At 38.7% G+C, this 24,993-nt stretch overlaps 1 protein-coding gene across 1 annotated transcript; it reads right to left on the reverse strand.

Annotated features, from left to right (window-relative positions):
* Positions 1 to 4,940: 4,940 nt before the first annotated feature.
* On the reverse strand, positions 4,941 to 14,517 carry LOC105941283 (complement factor H). The gene is made up of 17 exons (XM_076875937.1): positions 14,360 to 14,517; positions 14,049 to 14,243; positions 13,670 to 13,775; positions 13,440 to 13,516; positions 13,128 to 13,319; positions 12,256 to 12,438; positions 11,922 to 12,116; positions 11,613 to 11,795; positions 10,882 to 11,049; positions 9,950 to 10,117; positions 9,423 to 9,614; positions 9,143 to 9,331; positions 8,598 to 8,759; positions 8,091 to 8,276; positions 7,488 to 7,667; positions 6,281 to 6,460; positions 4,941 to 5,263 (listed from the first exon to the last, which is right to left on the reverse strand). The coding sequence occupies exons 1-17, from the start codon at positions 14,427 to 14,429 to the stop codon at positions 5,073 to 5,075; spliced, it is 2,817 nt and encodes a 938-aa protein (XP_076732052.1). The 5' UTR covers positions 14,430 to 14,517; the 3' UTR covers positions 4,941 to 5,072.
* Positions 14,518 to 24,993: the final 10,476 nt, after the last annotated feature.

The raw sequence follows: 24,993 nt of genomic DNA on the forward strand, positions 1-24,993 counted from the left end.
TGCCAACTCCCCGAAAAATAAATAAGGGACACCTCGTGGCCAGGGCCGGGCGACCCAGTTGTCTTCACCCTTCCCAGTGTGGTGAATTTTTAGCTCTTTTTTTGTGTGAAATTATTTTTTTAACCATTTGACTTGAAGTTGATTTAAGTAGATGCATATTCTATTCTTTGTGATATGACCATATGTGAAACAAGTGATCATTTAGCCATTTATTTTTAGCTCAAAATGACAACATTAACACAGTAAAACAGGTCTCTTTCTTAAACTGTCATGCTTAACTTTTGAGAATATAAGTAAATCTTTCTTTAAAAGAACTCTGTCCTGCTTAACTTAAAATAATAGAAAACAATAGAAGGAAAAACATTCTTGTAACAGTGCACATTTAGTGCATTTAGTACAATTGGCTTCAGTTGAGGTATTATTTCAGACGCTCATCAGCTGCTCCTGTTTCTAAACCAGCTTGTTCCCATGATTATGCATCTTAACTCATCATCATTATTCATCTATGTATTACTTTTATGTATTAGTGATCTATTTGTTGTAATCATCTATCCTTGCAGTTGTTTATTACACAAAATAAGTTATATTATCACACTTCTGGCCACATAGCGCTGATATTCACTGCACATGCCCATATTAACTTTTTCCAGCCAGGTGTTTTCCTTTTCCCATTCTTCCCTTTCTCTGAGGGGAACAAACATTGCTGCTCTGATGCTGGGCTCACACTGTGCGGTTTTTGGCCCATTTTGAGCCGATTTTTGAGTCGTGCGACCGTTTTGGTGATCGGACCGATTTTGGCCTTCATCGTGCATCGTGTAGTATACGTGGGGTAACGAGAAGTGATTAACACCTCACAACCAGCTCCCGATCATCAATCGCTCGTGAGGGTCTCACCGACTGCAGCCGCTCAAACTGCTCACGCGCAAACACGTAAACGTCGGTGAAAAACACGAAATAGCACAGCAGTGCAGCGTGTGATCTGGACACAAGCGATGGAGGCACAACTTGTAGAACTTTGGAAAGCTCATCCGAGCCTTTTCGATGTGGCATCACAAAATTATCACGACCACAACAACCGTGAAAATAGTTGGATCTACACTGCTGCTCAATCACAGCTGCCTGATCAATGTTTTTCATTAGCAATTTAGCAAAGTTGATGGTGGTGGTGTGCGTGTGTGTGTGAGTGAAAGACAGAGAGAGCGAGAGCGAGTGACAGATTTTCTGCTATAACCTTCATGTTATGGACGCACAGTGTGAGCTCTCAGGTCGCATCAGAGCATCGGGCGGTATAGTGTGAGACCCTGCATCGTGACCTACCAACTTCTAACCCCTGCGAGTCAATCGTGCAGTTTGAGCAGGAGCTGAATAATGTGACTGAAAAAAATCGCACAGTGTTTGCCCAGCATTAGGTTTACTGTCATCCGAGACTTGCACCGCAGTGTCGGCGTTGGTTTCCCTGTTGGCCGTGCTTCTTGTTGTGGTCATCTGTTGTCTTCCGGTATTTTCTCCGCAAGCGACCTTTCCTCGACCAATGAGATGAGCGGTAATCTGAATTGTCATACTCAAATTGTCATAAGTGTGCTGTCAGCTCATTGGTCACAAAGCAGGAGAGGGGCTGGGAATTATGTTTTCAAACAAAGCGTTAATTCCATTAACATTTATAGACTACTTTTGATTCTCACTGTATTACGGGACAAAGTGCGTCCCTTATTAGCTCAATACGGGACGTGTACTTTTGTTTCTAAATACGGGACGATTCCGTTTTTTAAGGGACGGTTGGCAACCCTATTCAGACCGGTCACATGATGTTAACCTGATGTTTCTGTGACATGCAATAAAAGTCTTTACATCCTGGGTGCTTTGTCTCTAAACCTCTTTGTCTCTAATAAAAAGTGAAATCTAATTATTTTGAGCATATTTGTCCTCACTCATGGAAAAAACCCAACACAACTGGAATAAGTGATCCTTTCTTATATTTATTTTTCTAAAGAATTAATGAGGATTTTTGACCTGTTTTAAAAAGCCTCTGTATAAATTGTATAATATTTAAGTAAGACTTTGAATTGGAAAATGATTTGCACTGTTTAGATTCTATTTGGTGTTATTTGGCAAGGTTTTGATGTGGGTCTAGTGGTATTTCCGTAGTTAAGGACAGATTTTATGTAACTGAATATGTTAATTGTTTAATAATTTATTATTGTTTAATAAAACATACATTAAACCCACAAATAAATGCAAAGTGGAAGCTAAAAATAACGAGAACGTCTGTCTCTAACAGTTTCTTTTCTCGGCTCTTGTAGTTATTCAATCAATCAATCAATCTTTATTTATAAAGCACTTTTCATACAGAAAAAATGTAGCACAAAGTGCTTTACATAGTTAAAAGCAGCCCACCCCACCCTCCAACTCACTCCCCACACTCTCAATACACATATATCCCCCCACCCCCACCCACACACACATACACACACGCGCACACTTAAAGAGTAAAAATTGGGCTGGGCTCGCATGAGCCAAGTGAGGAAACATTATAACAGGGAGCCGTCTGCACCGGGAGCCGGTCACAGACCGCAGCCTCCGGGCTGGGCACACAGCAGGAGGGAGGCCAAGGAGCCCCCCAACCAGGCTGAGAGGACCCCAGAGACCCAGCAGCCACGGTCAATAACAGCCCCGGTGCAGAGAGCGCCCTCCGAGGAAACACTGGAGATATGACGCAATACGATATATACAGGGTAAAATGATAAAATAAATAAGAACAGGATACAATATAAATATAAATATAAATAGAGTAAGAAGATTAAAAAATGAATAAGAATAAAATCAATAAATATTAGGTAAAGTCTAAATTAATAATAGAATAACAGGATAGAATAAATAAGCATAAAATAAATAAACGTTAGGTGAAAGCTAAATTAAAAAGGTGGGTCTTGAGCCTGTTCTTAAAAACATGTACGTTCTCTGCGGCCCTGAGCTCCTCCAGCAGGCTGTTCCACAGACGAGGACCATACCACTGAAAAGCTGCCTCTCCGTGAGTATGTGTCCTGACTTTAGGGACAATCAAAAGGCCAGTACCAGAGGACCTCAGGGTCCGCGAGGGTTCGTATGGTAAAAGCAGATCTGAGAGATAAGAAGGCCCAAGACCATTAAGACATTTAAAAACCAATAAAAGAACTTTAAAATAGATCCTGAAACACACGGGGAGCCAGTGCAGCGATTCTAAAACCGGTGTAATGTGGGCCCGCCCTCTGGTCTTTGTCAGCACACGAGCTGCCGAGTTTTGCAAGAGTTGTAAAGTTGAAATATTCTTCTTAGGAAGACCAGAGAGCAGGGCATTACAGTAATCAATGCGACTGGTAATAAAAGCATGCATCAGCATCTCCGTGTTGGCCCGAGAGAGAATAGGGCGGACTCTGGCTATATTTTTTAGATGATAAAATCCAATTTTGGTTACATGTTTAACATGTGGGATAAAACCAAGCTCAGAGTCAAAAATAACACCCAGGTTTTTCACTTGTAGCGAAGGACATAGTGAAAATGCCTCTAATTTAGACAAGAGTTTCTCTCTCTGAGCCTCATGACCGACAATTAAAACTTCAGTTTTGTCCTGGTTAAGCTGTAAAAAGTTTTCTGCCATCCAAGATCTTATATCCAAGATACAGTTAAAAAGGGCATCCATTGGTCTGGTGTCATCAGGAGACACGGAGATGTACAGCTGCGTGTCATCAGCGTAACTGTGGAAGTTCACTCCATGCCTCCTGATGACACTGCCGAGAGGCAGCATATACAAATTAAAAAGTACAGGGCCTAGAACCGACCCTTGAGGCACACCACATGTCATTTTATGGATCTTAGAGGAGCATGTATCCATACTCACCATAAAAGTTCTGTCAGAGAGATATGAAGTGAACCAGTTGTGTACAGCACCAGAGAGGCCCACCATGTGTTTCAGTCTGTTTAAAAGAATAGCGTGGTCTACTGTATCAAAGGCTGCGCTTAGATCCAGTAGCACCAGGACTGAGAGCTTTTGGGAGTCCCATTATTATCGGTGCCATGATTTTCATTTCAAGCAGACTGTGCTGTTACTAATATGCTGATCATAAAATGACACACTGTCTCATCTCAGTGGAGTATGTGAGGAATAAAGAGCATGCGATACTACACAAACAGCTTGTATTGACATGTGTTATAACCTCAGGATAAAAATGCTCAGAAACTCAAGTGCCAGTTTTAGGACGTTTACTGACCACTTTTAGAAACAACCACAGCTAGTCGCACACATACAGGAAAACTGTCCCACCCATAACAATCCGGCAGGGAGAACCCTGAAAAACCTCTGAAGGTTCCAGGGTGCAACACCCCCAAACATACATTAACAGCAACACTGTCTATAACAACATGAATGCTCTTAAAGTGAAGTAATTTATTAGCCATCTCATGATAACTGGTTTTGTTGGGTCTGCCTATTTTGCAAACGCTCATATGGGTTGTATTTGACTGTAGGAAAAAATCTTTGTTTGAACCAGAAAACCTGTTAAATTAAAATTCCTGAAATAAATATAACTGAATTTTATTTTACAGCTCCAAACAATAACAGATTACAGCTTATATTATAGAGGAAAGTACACGTCAGGTGGATTTTTTTCCTTGTCTGAATGATTCTACATACAATGACCCAGAGAGAAGTTATGGAAACTCCAGAACGATCAAAAGGTTTTTATGACTGAACAAACATCAGCCAAGTCATGTTTTTATACAGATCATTTGATAACTCTTTAAATCAGATAGTTAGTATTCAAAATTCAGTTGCTGGGCAACCTTTATTAAATCATAAAATTCTCAGGCTAAGCCAAGTGAGGCATATAGGTTGTGAATTTGTGTTAGAAGATTTATGCAAGATAGATTTCACTCAGAAAACACGTAGTCGTTGAAAACAGACTCAGTCAGCATTTATTAGCTTTTATTGAAATGACCACATACAGCACTGGTACTTCACTGGTCTAAGTCTTTATTCTGCTCTTCAATTATTGACACATTAGTGCCCTCGTGTTTATCTAGTCTTGTACATAAAAGCATTATTGGCAAGTCGGCAAATGTATCACACCATGTTCACACTTCTGACGCATTCTCAGTGTCCCAACGGGTCTTCCTCTGGTACACGTAAACTCGATTTCATCACCATGTTCTGAATACAGTTTATCATCTCTTGAAAATCTGAACCGAATATTATGTCTGTTCATGTCGTCTCTATTCACAGTGCAGGCTTCTGTAAGACATAAAAGATAAACAGTCTTTTAATGTTAGTAAAATACATGAATGTACAGAATATTGTGTTCTGTAAAGGACTCTGTGGCTACAAATAAAATTGATTTTCTCCTGCCTAATTCTAAATTGTGGTCAAACGCTGGAATGGTACACAGATGATCTACTGTTGCTGTTGCTCTTGTGGGGTGATTACATTCACTGTTAATTTTATGTAATATTTCTGTGACTATTTTACATGCTGAAGTCCTGTCCATCCCAGCCTGACTCCTCTCAGCCTCACTACAGTACTAGGCACTTTAATACCCACCTGCACAATGTACATTTTTCAGATGTTTCAATTTGAAATTTCCAGATTGTCTTATTTTATTTAATTCACTTTTATGGTTATATGTATATATGTTCTCTCTTTTTGCATGTACATAATGTTCTCTCTCTCTTTTTGCACAGTTGAGGAGCGTGTCAGGATACATTTCACTGTGTGGTGTGCTCGTATAACTATGCGTGTGACAAGGGCTCTGTACTATAATTCAACTTCATCATGTCTATTTTATAATATCACCTGAAGTCAACAGGAAAAAAATTAAAGAAGGTCTTACTGGAGCTCATCATGGAAAAACATAAAAAATGTTTGTCAGTAAACTTCAGACCCTACTATCCACACAGTGAGAAATGATTTTGTACCTGTTGATTTCTTATGTCAAACACAACATGCTCCAAAAAATCTATCACAGTGTTTTAAATGCGTGCGGTGTACACCACCACAGTGGACTTTAAACTGAACATTTAAGATGTTTATTGAAGGGCTTCAACAAAGTAATGCATTCACTGTTTGTGAGTAACATATTTAATTTCATATTTTATACATAGTTTCTCATCTTGAGAGGCTCACAAGCAGTCGTGTATATTTGTGTATATATGGGTCACACCTCTGGAATTAAACAAAATTAAAAAACAGAAACCAAAATGACTTTTTACGTTTCTCTTCACAGAATGAAATATAAAGAAAACTTTTACTTACGGAGGCATCTAATCTCTCCAGTCCATTCACCACGATTACATGTTTTGAACGGTCCACCCTTCATGACGTAATAACGCTGACAGATATATTCAACCTTTTCATTATGTTGGTACAGCTGTTTAGTACTTGTTTTGGTGTCTCCATCTGAAAGAGGTGGTGGCCTCCCACAACCCTGGGCACCTGCAAAAGTGTGAGCAATGGAGAAAAAAAAGGTTTAGACAACATTTAGTCACAAAAATTTTTTAGTCACGTTTTTATGTTCATATACCGTCACATATTATTTTACATTTCAGGTGAAGTTTTCATCATGCAATCCGAGTGCAGATCACAGCCTTTAAGACTGCTTTGTCATCCTATATATGTAGTTCTGTTATGCTTAGAAAGCGGTCAGCACTCTTTGTAACTAATGATAAACTGTGTTGTACTGGTATCAAACTCATGTTGCTGTTGAAATGATCTGCTTCTTTGATATATTCATCTACTGCCCTCTCCCACATCTTACAGATCCTATCCTTTTAATTGTTTTAATCATTTTATTGTGAAAAAACAATTTTTTTTTTTAAAGTTCAAACTCTTCTATGGTTCGTGTGTGCTCATCAGGTTCTCACATTTCCTCTGACATGTCCATAGCATGTTGTATTTCCCTGTTCCTCCATGTAACCCATGTTAACTGGTGATGAAATGTGTGATGTCTGTGGCAATGATAGAGGGCCACTTAAAAACACTGAAATCGTGAAAAGGCAAACCTGACATTAAATCTCTCAAAGTGTGACTTTGGGCAGACTGCAATAGTGTATCTAGGAGAAGTAGTGGGTGGTGAACAAGTGAAACCCATCCACTTAAGAACTGAAGCCATTGTGATGTTCTCAGAGCTGCAGCACAGTTTGGGGATGGTGGGTTATTACAGAGGTTTCTATAAAAACGAATTCTTCTTGTTCGTATTAATATTATTATTTAATGATATAACTGCAACTAACCCTGAAGTCTACATTGTGGTGTGTTCAGGTATAATCTTAAATGCACCACATTTCAAACAGTTTTGAGCTACTGTCTGTGTTAGTGAAAACAACTTTTCAGCGTCACACTTAACCAACTTCTCAGATTTAATAAACTTCTCAAACTGGTTCCAGCGGCCCTCCACTGGCTGTTTGTTTACTTAGAACATATTTAAAAACTTTGTGTGCAACAAAAGGGAAATGTAACTCACGGCGGCATCTCATCTCTCCAACCCAATCACCATCGACACAGGTTTTGAACGGCCCACCCTCCATGCCGTAGTCTCTGTCACACACATATTCGACCTTTTCATTGTGTCTGTACGTGTTTCTAGTCGCTGTTTTGGTCTGTCCACCTGAAAGACGTGGTGGCGTCCTACATTGCTGGGCAGCTAAAAATTGTGGGCAATAACAGAGGAAAAACCAACATTAGATAATATTTTGTCACAATAATCACATTTTCACTCTGACCTGCTGTCATGCATCATTTTTCATTTGAAGTGAAATATTTGTCATACACCCTGTGCATCACTCTCCTTTACCTTAACACTGTGTGGCCATGTGTGACAAAGAATTAACCAGAAACAATGTTCACACAAACTAATTAGCACAAGAGCAGATCAGGCAGAGGACATTTTACTGATAACCTGAAATGTGTTTTTGCCTCAAAACAAACTATTAATTTCTGGTTTAAAGTGTGTGTAACTTACACTCCTACACACGACACCCCAAGAAATACCAAAAACAGCAATAGCAATCTTTTTCCATCCTTTGTACTGATAAACAGTAAGATCACAAGAGGACAAGTGTTGTACCTTCACATGTGGGACGAGGATTGCTCCACTGTCCATTTTCCAAACATTCAAGCGTTGCATTCCCTTTGATGATGTGATTACTGTTTTCACAAGCAAATGTTAAATGTTGTCCTTTTTTCATTTGATCGTCTGTTACATCTGTGGTGATTGTTAGACCTGCTGGTGTTTCAGGGACTCTACATTTCTCTGTTTTGAAAAAGAGAATCTGTTTTATTGTGAGGTTTACATTATAAACATGAAACCAAATCAGATTCAAAGTAATAAGACACTTTCTCACTACATTTTCAAACTAAGCAAGTTTTCCCTTTAAATATTTATTATTAATAGGCATTCAGTTTCTCATTGCTGTAATTAAGAAGTAATAAATGTCCAGTCTTTTAAGAAGTCAGAAAAGAATGGTAATTATTTTAAAAGTGATTAAAGGGAAGAATAATTGTCTAAACCTACAAACTGCACCACATGGGGGTGTTTGTATGAAAACTGCATTTTTTTTTTATGTCTCCTTACCTTCACATTCTATTGCTTTAGCCCACTTGCCATGTTGGCACGTTGCAGTGCCAATAATTCCTGCTCTATTCTTACACTGATATTCAATGATCTCTCCAGTCATGTATTTCTTTTTCTCTGCTCTGAAGTCCAGAGACTCATCCATAAGCTGGTCACAGTACACTGAAAATACATAATAGTATTGTCAATATTATATACATTGTTACATACATTATTGATTTGACCAATAGTGCTGAAAATGAAGATAACGGCAGGTGTGTAAACCGAGGTACACATGCAGACTGTTCTAAGGCAAAAAAACAAAAACCAAACTAAAACAGTATATTTAAGGTCAGTTAAAGATTGTGCCTTTGGTACAGTGTTGGGTTATATTATTTCCATTGTTTCGTCCCTCAAAGGACTACAGTCTTTCTCTACCCTTAATGAAGGGTGGGGAAAGAAAGATGAATAAAGATGAAATATGTCAGCAGGCAGAATGACAGACAGCAGTGTTTTTAACAGTTTTAAAGCTTATTCACAGCAATATTTTATTTTTATGTACGTACGTATACACTGAATATTGAGCTCCTTCCATTCCCCAGCTGTGCATTTAAGTGTGGCGTTCCCCTCTATTGTGTACTTATCACGACACTGATAAGTTACTTCAGAGCCAGATGGGTATTGCTTCCGATAACAAGTTGTATTAATAACAGCATTTTCAACTTTGGGTGGAGGGCTGCAGTTATCATGATTAGCTGTAAGACATCACAACATGTACACTATTAATTTACACTCTGTAATCTTTTCATAAAAACATGCATCAAAATAATGCTTGAGGTGACTCACATTTACAGATATCATCAAGTGATCCATTTAAATCCCATCGTCCGTCACGACAGGTTAATTCCTCAATCTTAGCAGAGTATCCTTCATTGCAATCAATGAATATCATTTCTTGGATCTGTCCGTGTTGTTCAGTATTCCCTAGTATTCCTTCCCCATTAGGAATCTCAGGAGCTTCTCGACACTTTTGTTCCTCTAAGGTGGATATGATTACAAACAATCAGGCAAAATATTACAGATGGATGAAATCCATTTCCATATTTAAAAATGTGATCAGAATAAGCAATGGAAGAAACTCTGTATGAATGCACTTATTGTAAGATATTACAGAAAATATTTTCACACCAGTTTTCTTAAACATAACTGCAGATAAAACTCAAATGTTAAAAAGATGTTTAAAACAGATTTCAAAACTTATATTTTTCTACCTAAACATCTTATACTCCCCATCTTGACATTGGTATTGAACAAGTCACTGTGTTTGCTTCAAGCTAATAACAGAAGATACTTTAATTAGAAACTTTAATTACCAATACAGCTTTCAACTCCAGACCAAACACCGTGCACACATGTGGCTTCACCCCACCAGCCTTTGCTGAGAGGTTTGTAACCATCCTCACACCTGAAGTAAAGTTTGTCACCATGTTGCCAAACTTTAAGTCTGTGGTCAAAACTCGTTGTTGGACATCCTGTTATAGCTATCAGAAAGACAGATATTACATTTAGATATTATCAAAGAGCAGTCAGAATACATTCTTGTGTTATTAGTAGTGATTCATAGATAACATTATTCAACTATCTTTGGACTAGGCTTAAATATCCTTAATACTACTGAATAGACTGTGTAATGTCTGTTATTAAGTGACTAGCATTGAATCCTGCTGACTTTGGCAAACCTCCATTTCGTGTGCAGACTCAGGGAAGCAGAGGGAGCTCTTTGATAAGAGTAACATGCATTGCTTCACAAAAGAAAAATGTTTGTGGAGCTCATCAAGGAATCTAAAGACAAAGATAGACTAAAGATAGACTTCTGTCAGAGGGCCCGGTGGCGCCAGTGTCCAGCAGCCTCGCCTCTGTCAGTGCGCCCCAGGGTGGCTGTGGCTACAATGTAGGTTGCAATCACCAGTGTGTGAATGTGTGTGTGAATGGGTGGATGACTGAATGTGTAAAGTGCTTTGGTGTCCTTACGGACTAGTAAAGCGCTATACAAATGCAGATCATTTACCATTCTGTAAAACCAGATGCTTTTCTGCAAGTTCCCCGATTTGAGAGAATTCATGTTGACTGAACTTTCATATTAGCTTCACTTTTCAGTCCTGAAAGCAATGCTCACCTTTTATATACAGTTTATACATTTGTCTTTTGTCATCAGTTGTTTACAACATTTATATTTGTCATGAAAAACAGTAGTCCTTGAATAACTGAATAAATGTATCCTTTTAAGTTTATTGCATTTTCTTACCTGTACATTCATTAAACCCATGCCAGCCATCTTCTCTACAGGTTAGAGTGAAACTTCCTTCATAACCTCTCCTGCAGTTATACTGGACACGATCGTTGTACCTGTATTCAGCCTGAATTTTTCCAGTAATATCTGCATTATTAAACTGTTGGCTCCTGCATTTTATCTCTGAAAGGAACAAAACCACATTTATTAAGCTTCTGCATTTACTTTGATTCAGATAATTTTGTCATGTAAAACATTCAGATACTTTCATATAATCTTTTAAGTAAAAGCAGCAGCTCCCCAGTGTAAATGTGATTCCATTTAACAGTTCTGTATTTTATATTTGAATATGTTCAGTCAAAGGACAAGAAAAGTGTTCAGTTGTGGATTCAACATCCAGCTGAAAGTTGTTGTGGCAGTAGAAATGTTTCTTGCAGTTTGTACAGAAAATAGTATCCAGTGAGTATTTGTACACTCTTTCGGTTAGTGCTTGGTTAGTACACAAATAAACAAAAAAATGAATGTTATTACCATTTTCTCTCACTATGAACTATCACACAGAGTCTCTAAAATTTATATTGCTGGTTCGTAAGATTTTACTCTATGACTGAATGATCCTTTGAGGCTTCTGTTTGACCAAAGACATTCTGCAGTTCTCTCCTGTTTTCTCAAATATGGACTAATATTAAAGAAATTAAAAAGATCCTGTCAGAATTAGAAGAAAAGTGAACTAAACTCCACCATACCTTCACAAAGTGGATTTGGTTCCCATCCATCTCTGGTGCATGTGGCCCGAGTGACGCCATCTTTCCTCCTGTATCCTGATATACATGTGTACCTGACAGTATCACCCAATTTCTTTGTCTCATCACGCCAAGACGCCTCCCAGCGGGACAAAAGTCTATCTTGTGGACGGATACATGTAACCTCTGTAAAGAAAGAAAGACTGGATAATCTTCAAAAAATTGTTCATCATCCTCATGGCTGATTGAACTACATGAAAGCAAAGAACAGTGAGCTTAGAATATGTGTCTAAAGCTTTTGTAGTTTTATACCTTGACATACTGGTCTAACAGACCACTGTCCATCCTCATTGCAAGTAGTCTCAACTGAGCGCGTGCGGGTTCTCCAAATCGAGTATCTCTCCTCACATGTAACTGTTACCTTTTCACCAGGTGAAAACCTACTTCTATGAGCAGGTTCATATGTGGTTCCTTGGAGTGGTGGCAGTGTCAGCTCACATTTTATTTCTGCATATGATGGGAAATGCAGCACATGAGTTAGTGTGTTGTACCAAGACAGAGCAATACCATAACATCCAAACATCCAGCTCCAGATCTCACTAGTCAGTGGCATTTAATGTATAAACTGTATGTAATTTATGTTTACCTTCACATTCAGGTGTGGGGATCCACTCTGCTCTGTCTCCTGTCTTTGTGCACCTTGAAGGTAATTCTTGAGCACGTTTATGTTGAAGATTGCATTCAAAGTTTAGGATTTCACGTTCATTGTACTCTTTGATATCTCCAAGTACAAAACCATTTTCAATCCTCGGTGGTTCACATTTTACAACTGTTGAAGGATAAAGTCAGAGTCAGGAATAAAACTACAGCAACTGCTCATAGAAAGGTACATAAAAGGTAACTGCTGATTAACCTGTTGTGAAAGGAAGCTTTTTTGATGAAGTAGAAAAGTGAAAGTGATCAAACAAGCAAAGCAGCTGCAATGTTTTTCTCATTAATTACAATTGTAGGCCAATTTTATGATGTTGTTCGTGTTTTTTTGTTTTAGTTTGAAGCTGATATTTTTGGACTTACTATGTCCATAGCAGTGGTGCCTTTATTTTAACCAAATAGGCAAATATTCCCCCAAACTATCTAAACTTAAGTACAAAAATTGTTTTGTTTTTTTTGCCCTAAATGTATTCTGTTTTCATTTTCTATTCCTGTACCTTTAGTACAAATAAACTAATTTTGTATGCAAGTGATAATTATTTAATTCTAAATTTTGACCTAAATAAAATACAGCATTACACATGGCACATACATTTGTGTGACACATTTAACACCATTTTAGTTATAAAATAGTGTTAAATATGTCACAACTATTACGAAACTAATTGTTTCATAATAGCTCAAAACTGAATATACAATATAGAGTTGCTCCTCTATTCTCTTTTAGGGGGTTGGTGATTTGGGTGTTACTACCTAATTACTCGAGAACAAAGTAATAGTAACAATAGTAAGCCAGCTTCACTTTACCTTCACATGTTGGATTGCCGTCCTCCAAACCTTTCCAGTCTCCATTTTCATCACAATAAATTTCTCTTGCCCCTTTCATAATGTGATTGCTGGACTTGCAGCTAAATCGAACTACATTGCCGTAGGTAGCTTCTTCTGCATCTCCCATCACGTTCACATTGTTGGGAACATTAATTGATGGACACTGCTGAGCTGGAGTGAAAAACATTAGGAAAAAACCCCTCAAAGTCAGACAAAAACATAAACACAGGTTGCTATTTCTTTCTACGTGTATATTACTGATTGCATAATTTCATTTATATCAGCTCCTACCTTCACAGACGGGGATAACACCATCCCAGCCTTCTGCCATACAACGTCGGAAGTTTGTCCGACTGACCATTTGAAATCTGAATCAGGTTTATAATAGAGAATTCATGAAGATGACTAAAAGAAAAGCCAAATGTACAGATAATATGCACAGAGCATGCATAATTATTCAGATTAAGAAACACAAAACAAATAAAATCACAAGGAAAATGTGATTAAAATTATTATGATACCCTTTGTGGCAGGTGTATACAACTTCTGAGCCAAAGACAAAATCGTCCCCCTTTCTAAGTTGAAAATCGGCAAACTGGGCATCGCCAGGATGACCACATGATCTCGCTTAAAGCAAATAAGACAAAATGTGGGTAAAAGTACAACAGAGAAAAGTGGAATTTGCTGTACATTTCATAAAAGTACACTACATATTGTTCAGCATTGCAGTCTGTGATATGAATTTTCGAGCAATAACTCAAACAAGCTAATGATGTTTATGCTGCTTTGGTAAGGCAAGTTCGAGTAAGCAAAACATATGCAAATACAGCAAGACATATATGCAAGTGTTAACTGGTTATACTGGAAAAAGATGATATTCATAAGTGAATGTTAACTTACGTTGACAATTAGTGCCTCTGTGTTGCCATTTTCCCTCTACACAGAGCAGCTTGAAAAAGCCACTGTAGCCCACATTGCAGCCCACTTTCACTTGTCTCCCACCTGGGTAACTGGCCTGCATACCACTTATGTCAAAATTGCCATCGTAGAGAGGATACTTTTTAAAATCTTCAAGGGTACATGCTCCTGGATTATCTGGATAGCGGTAAATAAAAATCAGCATACATGATTTTTGTGTTTATTTCAACATCAAAATATCGTGTAATTAAAATGAGAAGATCATAGAAATCACCCGAAGTACTGGGTCTTACCTTGGCTTTTCACAAAGGTCAGTGTATGCATCCACAAAAGTAGGATACAGCTTGTGGTTGTTACATGCATTTTATCTTCGCTAGCCTCATTCACCAAACAGAACTAAAGACTGGAGACTCAAAGGCTGTTGTACACTAGAGGAGCTTGGATTTCACAGGGAAAGAAGAGATTGCTCAATGATTTACAAAAGGCTGTCCTTGCCTCCAAATATGACCATACCCATACGGAAAAGAAATAGTAAAAACTTATATGTGATTACTCATGAAAGTGGCCACTTTCATGAGAAAATCATATAAGGCTTACATGATTTACTCATGAAAGTGGCCACTTTCGCATTACTTTCATACATTGTTTTAGTAAGTATCCAAAACATACAAGTTTCATTATATCATTTTTCAAGGGATCTTATATCTGTTTTCACACTTATATGCTTGTCATACAAGTTTCACACAAGACAGATACAAACTTTATAAGATTTATATATATCTTTTCCATATGGGTAGGCTCGCTGGGAAAAAACCCCAAAAACAAACAAACACTTAAAACACCCCCCCCCCCCCCCCCCCCACACACACACACAGGAAGTGATTACATATAACTACTTTCATGACACAATTGATGTTTAACATCTTCATCACCAACTTTAAGGGCATTTATTTGCAGCAAAATAATTTCATGGCCTTGTGTGGTTACCATGTTTATCGTACAGTGACAAACCAAAGAACAAACAAACTTTTACGGGAATATTCACTTTCTTTTGCTTTCCTGTTAATCATTTGCGTGAATCAATAAGGCAAACAAAGTATGTTGCATCTTGGCAAGACAAATACAAAGTGAACTGTATTTTTCATTTCAAAAGCAGATCAATACATCATTTTTTACTCACCAAACTGTGAACTGAACCTAATTTTTGTGTGCACATGAATACAATTGTTGTAACCATGAAAAAAAAAAATACACGCACACAAAAACTAGTTTTGTATGGGAGGAGAGAACTGCCAAAAAATCTGGCAAAAGAAAAAAAGAAAGGCAGCCTGACTTTGTTTTGCAAACTACTGAAACAAAATGTAGCTGTTGAGCAATATTGGATTTGCCCTCATTTCTCTCCATAGCTTCATGTTACTCACTTCTGAACGTACATTACATGTGCCACTCTACAAATGCATTTCTTGGACCATACAGTATGGCTTTGTTATGATTTTCAATAAGCAAGTGGCATCTGTGAGTCAGAAAGTAAACAAACACTTTATACAATATGTATTTTTCCATTTTTCACCAGCAGACCAACTATTATTCCCTAACATGGGAATTTTAACATTTCTGTCTGACGTTTTGCATAAAGCTGAATTTCCTCCAACACTGTGAAACTATTTCTACTGACTGAGAATCACGGGTACTGTTTGCTATGCAAACTACCTCCCTGCCTGCCCCACTGCTGACAAAGCAGAAAGAGCGAGAGCAATGTGGATTGATGGTCAAATGATTAAACCTTTTAAAGAATCTAGCTGTAAGAAGCAGATATTTTGTGTGCTCACATCAACTATTATTATCTTCAAATGTGAATAGTATGATGATGAAATGTTAACTTGTTCATTCTCCAGGTTTCTATCAGATTGAAAAAGACTGTGTTGTGGAATATACACAGCTGGAGGTCATAAAGAAAACATTCTTGTGTTTAAAATGTAATATGGAATAACATTTACAAGAAAGTTTTACAACTAACTATTATTGAAAAACATTCCTGATAAATCAATTGACGTAGGTGTGCAAAGGGTACCTTCAGCAACCATTACCCCATATCGCAATAGCACATTGTGCAAGTTTAGCATGTTAAAAGACTGACTGATCTTTAGATAAACAGTTGCTTTCATCCAGCTGCAAACTGGCTGATTTGGCTAGATGAACTTCTGGATCATTAAATGGAGCAAGAAATGACCAAATACCTAGATTTCACACCTGCAGTTTTCACTTAATAAACATTTATGCTAGGACTTTGGTCAGATTTGCATTCTTTTGGCATTAAAATGTGTTTTTGGGATTCATTAAAAAGGCACAAAAAAAAGTGACTACCCACATAGCAATCTGGTCTGGCCCAGATCTGGTATCAAGCCGGGACTGCTGGCTGACTTCTGGCATGGTAAGTGGTATGTCATCCAGATATGGGCCAGGCCTGGCATAGATGGCACTGTCTATGTAATGGCATGCCATATCAGTTTTGTTGCAGTTTGGTGTATGTGGCCCAGGCCCATAGAAAACAGATCTAGCCCTGATCTGGAATCAAGCTGGCACTTCTGACTAGGTTTGACAGGTTTGTGAGTGTACACTCTATCCAATACCTAGTGACGGTTTACACATCTTTGCCTGTAGGTGTTGTAGCTCAGCAGGTAGCGCAAGTCAGCTACTGATCAGAAGATTAGTGGTTCAATCCCTAGTTCATCCAGTCTGCATGTCAAGAGTGAGAATGTGTATGAATGTAGCTAGAAAGCACTCAGTTTAGAGAAACTGTGTGAATGTGGCATGTTGTACAGAGCGCTTTGAGTAACCTGGAAGAGTAGAAAAGCACTATATAAGAATCAGTGTCTGAACAGTTCGGTCATGTTACTTTTGCACTATTATGTCCTGGTGCATGTTGTTATTACATGACTTGATTAACCCTTTAAGACCTACCATAGAACCAAGTCCGCCAGAGCTTATATTATATTTTTACATGTTGTAGTGCCATTTTTGGGAGCATTTCAAGTTGATATACATCAATACATCCATTATATCCCAAATTTTAATAATATATATGCATTAAGTGCATAGTAATTACATAAATTGCAAAAAAGTGCAATAAACTACAAAAAAATTGAAAATCTTTTTTTTTTTTAACATATATTTCTAGTTAGAGAAATTTAAGAGGCTTATCCCTCAAAACTGTAAATACAAAAAAGTTGCACAAAATAGTTTCCCCACCAAAGGAAATTTATTTTAAGTGTCTTCATAGTTTTATTTTTGAGATACACCAATTTTCATATACTGCAGGAAAAACGAAAAAAGATATTATAGTGCAAATTTGCAAAAAAACAGCATATGCATCAAAATAAACTATTTCCAGCAGTGCAATATGAGTCCTAAGCATCCCAGAAACGACACAGAAAGTCATAAAGTCAAACATAACTTTTAAGAACACAAGTATAGACTCATAAGGCCACGATGGTAAAAAACTACATTTCCGCAAAATGACGTCACTTCCGGTTTCGGGCAGGTCATGGCGGACATGCGATAGTTCGCGCTGATGGACGTAGGAAGTGTTACAAACAGCTGATCGGATCGGCAAAGCGTGTTTCTGGAATATTATGTTTTTGTTGCTGCAAGTGCTTTTTATGCAGTTTTTGCAAAGCTATATGTGGAAGGGAACTGTGACCTAGGACAAGCTGATGGCATAAGATGTAAGTACAACTCCTCTGGTTTCATATGCAAAAAAAATTATTGCGCTAGCTTATGTGGTTGCAGTGCTACCGGGATTTAAAAATAGTTACGCAAAATGGAGCGTGTCCGCTCCAACCGGCTTTAAAGGGTTAACCTACAGAGTGCATTACAGTAGAGTGCTCTGTTTTTGGCAGCAGTACAGTCTTGCAAGCATAAAGAACCACTGTTGAACCAAGAGGCTCATTTAATGTGAGTTACCCTCACATTAAATGACCCATAAATCCCTTGCAGAAGGTTGCTACAGTTGGTGCCATGACCAGGTGCTGAAGGCGGTCGCAGAAAGTATAGTATCCGAATACTTTTGCAAGCCACTGTATCCAGTGATCCCAGGTTACGTCACTGATGATGTGTCCCAGCGCATCCAAAGATGTAACACACATTTTATAAAATGTAAAATGTGTGTTAACAGGCAGAATATATTTTTCTTCTGTTCATTTAAAAAGATCATACATTTCTATAGATAGATCTTTAAATAAACAGGAACTTTGTCATTATAGTATTACTTATTTACTTGTGTAACATGAATGGTCATGGAGGAGGTGTTTTATTTAGTTGTAAAATTTTTACAATTTGTTAAAAGTCAAAAAAGCATGCCCTGTTTACAGTTTCCAAAGCCATCCAAACCCCTGGTTTAACTATTTTAGGAAGAGAAGCTTTTGATCCAATGGCCCATCCCCCCCCCCCCCCCCCCCAATATACCCCCAGACATTAATTTTATATTTTTCTGTTTAAATGAAGCAACCTTTTTGGCAAATTGAAACTTGGGTTTATGTGCACGATACATCTTTGGATGCGCTGGGACACATCATCAGTGACGTAACCTGGGATCACTGGATACAGTGGCTTGCAAAAGTATTCGGATACTATACTTTCTGCGACCGCCTTCAGCACCTGGTCATGGCACCAACTGTAGCAACCTTCTGCAAGGGATTTATGGGTCATTTAATGTGAGGGTAACTCACATTAAATGAGCCTCTTGGTTCAACAGTGGTTCTTTATGCTTGCAAGACTGTACTGCTGCCAAAAACAGAGCACTCTACTGTAATGCACTCTGTAGGTTAACCCTTTAAAGCCGGTTGGAGCGGACACGCTCCATTTTGCGTAACTATTTTTAAATCCCGGTAGCACTGCAACCACATAAGCTAGCGCAATAATTTTTTTTGCATATGAAACCAGAGGAGTTGTACTTACATCTTATGCCATCAGCTTGTCCTAGGTCACAGTTCCCTTCCACATATAGCTTTGCAAAAACTGCATAAAAAGCACTTGCAGCAACAAAAACATAATATTCCAGAAACACGCTTTGCCGATCCGATCAGCTGTTTGTAACACTTCCTACGTCCATCAGCGCGAACTATCGCATGTCCGCCATGACCTGCCCGAAACCGGAAGTGACGTCATTTTGCGGAAATGTAGTTTTTTTTTTACCATCAGGGCCTTATGAGCCTATACTTGTGTTCTTAAAAGTTATGTTTGACTTTATGACTTTCTGTGTCGTTTCTGGGATGCTTAGGACTCATATTGCACTGATGGATATAGTTTATTTTGATGCATATGCTGTTTTTTTGCAAATTTGCATTATAATATTTATTTTCATTTTTGCTGCAGTATGTGAAAATTGGTGTATTTCAAAAATAAAACTATGAAGACACTTAAAATAAATTTCCTGTGGTGGGAAACTATTTTCTGCAGCTTTTTTGTATTTACAGTTTTGAGGGATAAGCCTCTTAAATTTCTCTAACTAGAAATATATGTAAAAAAAAAATCAAAAACGATTTTCAAGTTTTTTGTAGTTTATTGCACTTTTTTGCAATTTATGTAATTACTATGCACTTAATGCATATATATTATTAAAATTTGGGCTATAATGGTTGTATTGATGTATATCAACTTGAAATGCTCCCAAAAATGGCACTACAGCATGTAAAAATATAATATAAGCTCTGGCGGACTTGGTTCTATGGTAGGTCTTAAAGGGTTAAACAGCTCATACTGAGACATACAGTGGGGCAAAAAAGTATTTAGTCAGCCACCGATTGTGCAAGTTCCCCCACCTAAAATGATGACAGAGGTCAGTAATTTGCACCAGAGGTACACTTCAACTGTGAGAGACAGAATGTGAAAAAAAAATCCTTGAATCCACATGGTAGGATTTGTAAAGAATTTATTCGGAAATCAGGGTGGAAAATAAGTATTTGGTCAATAACAAAAATACAACTCAATACTTTGTAACATAACCTTTGTTGGCAATAACAGAGGTCAAACGTTTACTATAGGTACTACTGGTATTTTGGCCCATTCCTCCATGCAGATCTTCTCGAGAGCAGTGATGTTTTGGGGCTGTCGCCGAGCAACACGGACTTTCAACTCCCGCCACAGATTTTCTATGGGGTTGAGGTCTGGAGACTGGCTAGGCCACTCCAGGACTTTCAAATGCTTCTTACGGAGCCACTCCTTTGTTGCCCGGGCGGTGTGTTTTGGATCATTGTCATGTTGGAAGACCCAGCCTCGTTTCATCTTCAAAGTTCTCACTGATGGAAGGAGGTTTTGGCTCAAAATCTCACGATACATGGCCCCATTCATTCTGTCCTTAACATGGATCAGTCGTCCTGTCCCCTTGGCAGAAAAACAGCCCCATAGCATGTTTCCACCACCATGCTGCACAGTAGGTATGGTGTTCTTGGGATGCAACTCAGTATTCTTCTTCCTCCAAACACGACGAGTTGAGTTTATACCAAAAAGTTCTACTTTGGTTTCATCTGACCACATGACATTCTCCCAATCCTCTGCTGTATCATCCATGTGCTCTCTGGCAAACTTCAGACGGGCCTGGACATGCACTGGCTTCAGCAGCGGAACACGTCTGGCACTGCGGGATTTGATTCCCTGCCGTTGTAGTGTGTTACTGATGGTGACCTTTGTTACTTTGGTCCCAGCTCTCTGCAGGTCATTCACCAGGTCCCCCCGTGTGGTTCTGGGATCTTTGCTCACCGTTCTCATGATCATTTTGACCCCACGGGACGAGATCTTGCGTGGAGCCCCAGATCGAGGGAGATTATCAGTGGTCTTGTATGTCTTCCATTTTCTGATGATTGCTCCCACAGTTGATTTTTTCACACCAAGCTGCTTGCCTATTGTAGATTCACTCTTCCCAGTCTGGTGCAGGTCTACAATACTTTTCCTGGTGTCCTTCGAAAGCTCTTTGGTCTTGGCCATGGCGGAGTTTGGAGTCTGACTGTTTGAGGCTGTGGACAGGTGTCTTTTATACAGATGATGAGTTCAAACAGGTGCCATTCATACAGGTAACGAGTGGGGGACAGAAAAGCTTCTTACAGAAGACGTTACAGGTCTGTGAGAGCCAGAGATTTTCCTTGTTTGAGGTGACCAAATACTTATTTTCCACCCTAATTTACGAATAAATTCTTTACAAATCCTACCATGTGAATTCATGGATTTTTTTTTCACATTCTGTCTCTCACAGTTGAAGTGTACCTCTGGTGCAAATTACTGACCTCTGTCATCATTTTAGGTGGGGGAACTTGCACAATCGGTGGCTGACTAAATACTTTTTTGCCCCACTGTAAATACCCATTCATACATAATGAACTTGTTTTCAATAAGTATCACTGAATACACATTCTCTTGTCACTAAAGCTCAGTTCCAGGCATTTGGTGTATGTGAAATTAATGACAGAGATAACTCAGCAAAGTACATGAAGGGCTGGGGTACCTGGCAGTGTCATTCCTTCTTATTTATGTGTACACTTGGGGTTATCTCTACAAATGAATGCCTAACAGTTCTGTCGCCTAACCAGAACCCTGCCTGTCAATATTCAAGTCATCACCCTCCTCTCATACACTGGCTCAAATAAAGCTAGTGCAAGTTAAGCTATTATAACTGCAATAGAAACTTAGAATGTTCTGAATGAGTAGTAATGAGGGGACCGACTCATGGCGGGGGTTAACTACCAAAAGGAAGTTACCTCCCACCCAAAAACAAACAAAAAACTGACCACTGTCCACAGAGAGCCTGGGTCACCTATAGCTCTCAGCCTTGCATGATGGACAGCCAGCAGGCCCTGATCACATAACCCTTATGGGGTTTATAGTTTATAGTTTTATATTATTTATTTAGTATTTATAGTTCTTGGTTTCTTTCTAGTCCTTGTGTGTTACCCAGTAGCTCGATAGCTAGCCAGCTCACTAGAGCCAGAGAGAACAGTGAACTCCTGGCACATCGTTTTCAAACCCCCAGCAGTCTTTTACTACTCAGGTAAACATGAAATATTAGTCACTTAGATAGGTTAAAAATGTTATTGTTTGGGTTTTTTCAGTGTTTTATTTGTTTGTGACTAAATCGGTTTGGCTGAAACTACCTCTGAATAGATGTCAAACAGAAAAATGATTAAACAGAAGTGTGAGATGGTCAGTCTGAAGACTAGACTGTCCAATTTCACAGCCGCTCACTTCCGGCCTACCCGGCCTTCAAAAGACCTTTGCCCACGTAGACCGTGAAGGCCGGGTCCTCAGGAGGATCCAGCCTCTGAATTTGGACACAGCTATAGTGTTTGTTTCCTTCTGTCCTTTTCTATATTCCTCATGTTCTTTAGTTTAGCCTTACCCAGTCTACGTTTTATTAGTGTTTTAAATTCTCCCCTTCGTTGTTGACTTGTAGTGTTTTTGTTCAGCCAATAATAAAGGCTTGTCTTTTGTTAATGTCCACCTCATTCCCGTGTGTCTGCATTCGGGCCTTCTTCCTCTCATCTCGACACGGTTTGCCTAGCTAACAATGACCGTTTTAAACTTACATGTTAGTGTATCTTAAATTGTTTACAAGATTGCAGTCTTACACTTTCAAAACCATGCAGTCCTGATGTGATGTAGGCAATTCTGAATAATTTTTTTTTTAAATTTGTTGACCTTGTGATGCAATTTGACTCTTGTATGAATTTCAGCTAGACTTAACCAAAGACTTTACAGTAACTATTGTATCTTGACACATTTCCCCCCCTATTTTTAAAACCATTTAAAATAACTTTCATGAATAGCAGACATTAAAGCACTACCCACATTTTTTATCCATTTAATGTTTAATTAAATGGATAAAATGAATGAATGTTATTAATTTCTTTAAAAGTCCCGTTTCCTAAAGTGACTGGTTTACAGTGTTTGTGTTGGGAAGATGCCGGATAACCGAGGGGAGACTTGGTGTCTAATCTCATAATTTTATTGTTTGTAACTGTTCACAGTATTTTTGATGTATAAACATATATGTATATTAACACATTTGTGTCCTGTTCAGATTTGTGCAGAGTGGTTTACGAAATTTCCCACTCGTGGGACTAATAAAGGTATCTTATCTTATCTTATCTTATCTTATCTTATCTTATCTTATCTTATTTTATCTTATCTTATCTTATCTCAACAAAACAGAACAACAACACTAGTAAATAAGGAATATTGAATCTATTCTTACTACATACATGTTGGGTCTGTGTTTCCACAAACCCCGCTAATTCTAGAGACTTATTCATCATGAAGAAAACAAGACAGTCGATCGATCCATTACTTGCACAAGGGAGGCCTCGTCTGTGTCCAGCACGACAAAGAACCCCCAAAAAATGGTGGCCTCCTCTCGCTGCCTTTTATTGACAAACTTCAAACAATAGTTTACAAAGCACCTCCCCTTGCAACCCCCCTTTGGTTACAAAGACAAGGCACTGTATGTAAATGTATACACTGAGTGTGTGTGTGTGTGGTGTGTGTGTGTGTGTGTTACCTCCTGCTGACCAAAGGGTCATAAACCCAGGAAGCTTACATCAAAAGAAACAGATCTTTCAGATAGGATGTATCTACAATAAAACCTCCCCCAGCACAGAGTGGCTGGAGAGGTGGTCAGAATCAAAGGAATGGCTTTGATCCTACTGCTTAAACTAAGACTGTACAAATTTAAGAAACACAATGGCAACATTCAACAATTAGACTTAACATTTCCCTCCTTTTTGTCATTGTTCTTAAATTTCAACTTATGCACCCTTTGTTCAGACAGTGTCAGTGTAGATTTCATTCATGCACAGTAAACTACATCCTATACATAAGCAAATCAATGTCAACAGTTCAAAAACAGGAATTAATATTTTCAAAAGAAGATGCCACCAAGGACCAGACGGTAACCAAGCTATCCAGCCTTGTGGCGGATCTACTCCTGTCGTGCAATTCATTATGTATTTCTTCAAGTAAACAACTGAATGTCAAAGGTCAAACAAGAAGAATCATCATTCTCAAAAATCATGTGTCACTACAATCCAACTGTATACAGACATAGGTATTTAAACGCATCAGTTGACTTTATTGTTTGTCCATATGGCTCTCAGCTAACTTCAAAGCTGCAGCAAGTCAACACCCTTCTTTATGACTCCTATCAACCCCCCAAATCTTCTCACTGTAGGCATCCTGTGGGGGTTAGAGTCAACTGGTGAATTATCTGCATTTACAACTCTTCTCCTGTCCTGTTGTCACCACAGAAAAAGCTTTGTAAAGGAAATTGGATCAAGGTGTTTTGATCTTCTTGGCTCAAAACCCCAAGTGTTCATGATGTAAATGTAGACAAAAGGCTTCTCTGTTTACATCCTTCTTGCAGAAGACAAAAGAATAGGTGATGTTGCCATGTTCCATGGTTAATCTCCAACTTGGGCTAATCCATTGTCCTTCATACACATAGGCAATTGGCCTGTTTCCAGTTCGTTTAACTGTATAATGTCCTGCAACAAGTCATATTCTTTGAGTCAGACGAGCAGGTCTGTCCTACCAGAGCAGTTCACCTTCCCAGCTACTGGTGAATCAACCTTCCATTCAGGTTCAGAGCAGTTGAAAAGTTGGCAGTGTTCCCGGATGTGTTGCTAAAGCAACCAGACAAACTGTCTCGCTCTCAGTGATGCTACAGGGCCACAGTCCAGAAGAATGTGTAGCCAGTGGCATCACAAGCATAACCATTGGTCTCGTTGTTTATGTGAGCGGTTGTGTTCTTAAACTGCCACCAGTAGTTGTTGAAAACCCATGCTGGTACTGGGTGTGGTTTGCTCTGTTCCAGTGCGCTCCCTGTCATCCCACTCAGGGTCCACAGGCACAAGAAGATGCACAGCACATTCCCAGCCATTCTGAT

This window comes from Maylandia zebra, linkage group LG17 (genome assembly GCF_041146795.1).
Source record: "Maylandia zebra isolate NMK-2024a linkage group LG17, Mzebra_GT3a, whole genome shotgun sequence".
Taxonomy (NCBI): domain Eukaryota; kingdom Metazoa; phylum Chordata; class Actinopteri; order Cichliformes; family Cichlidae; genus Maylandia; species Maylandia zebra.

Excerpts from the sequence above, each read along its gene's own strand:
- LOC105941283 (XM_076875937.1), bottom strand. The coding sequence starts at position 14,429 with ATGCATGTAACAACCACAAGCTGTATCCTACTTTTGTGGATGCATACA. Across the intron at positions 13,776-14,048 it reads CAGAGGCACTAATTGTCAAC|CGAGATCATGTGGTCATCCT; the intron begins GTAAGTTAACAT and ends ATTTGCTTTAAG. Across the intron at positions 11,796-11,921 it reads TGTTAGACCAGTATGTCAAG|AGGTTACATGTATCCGTCCA; the intron begins GTATAAAACTAC and ends CTTTCTTTACAG.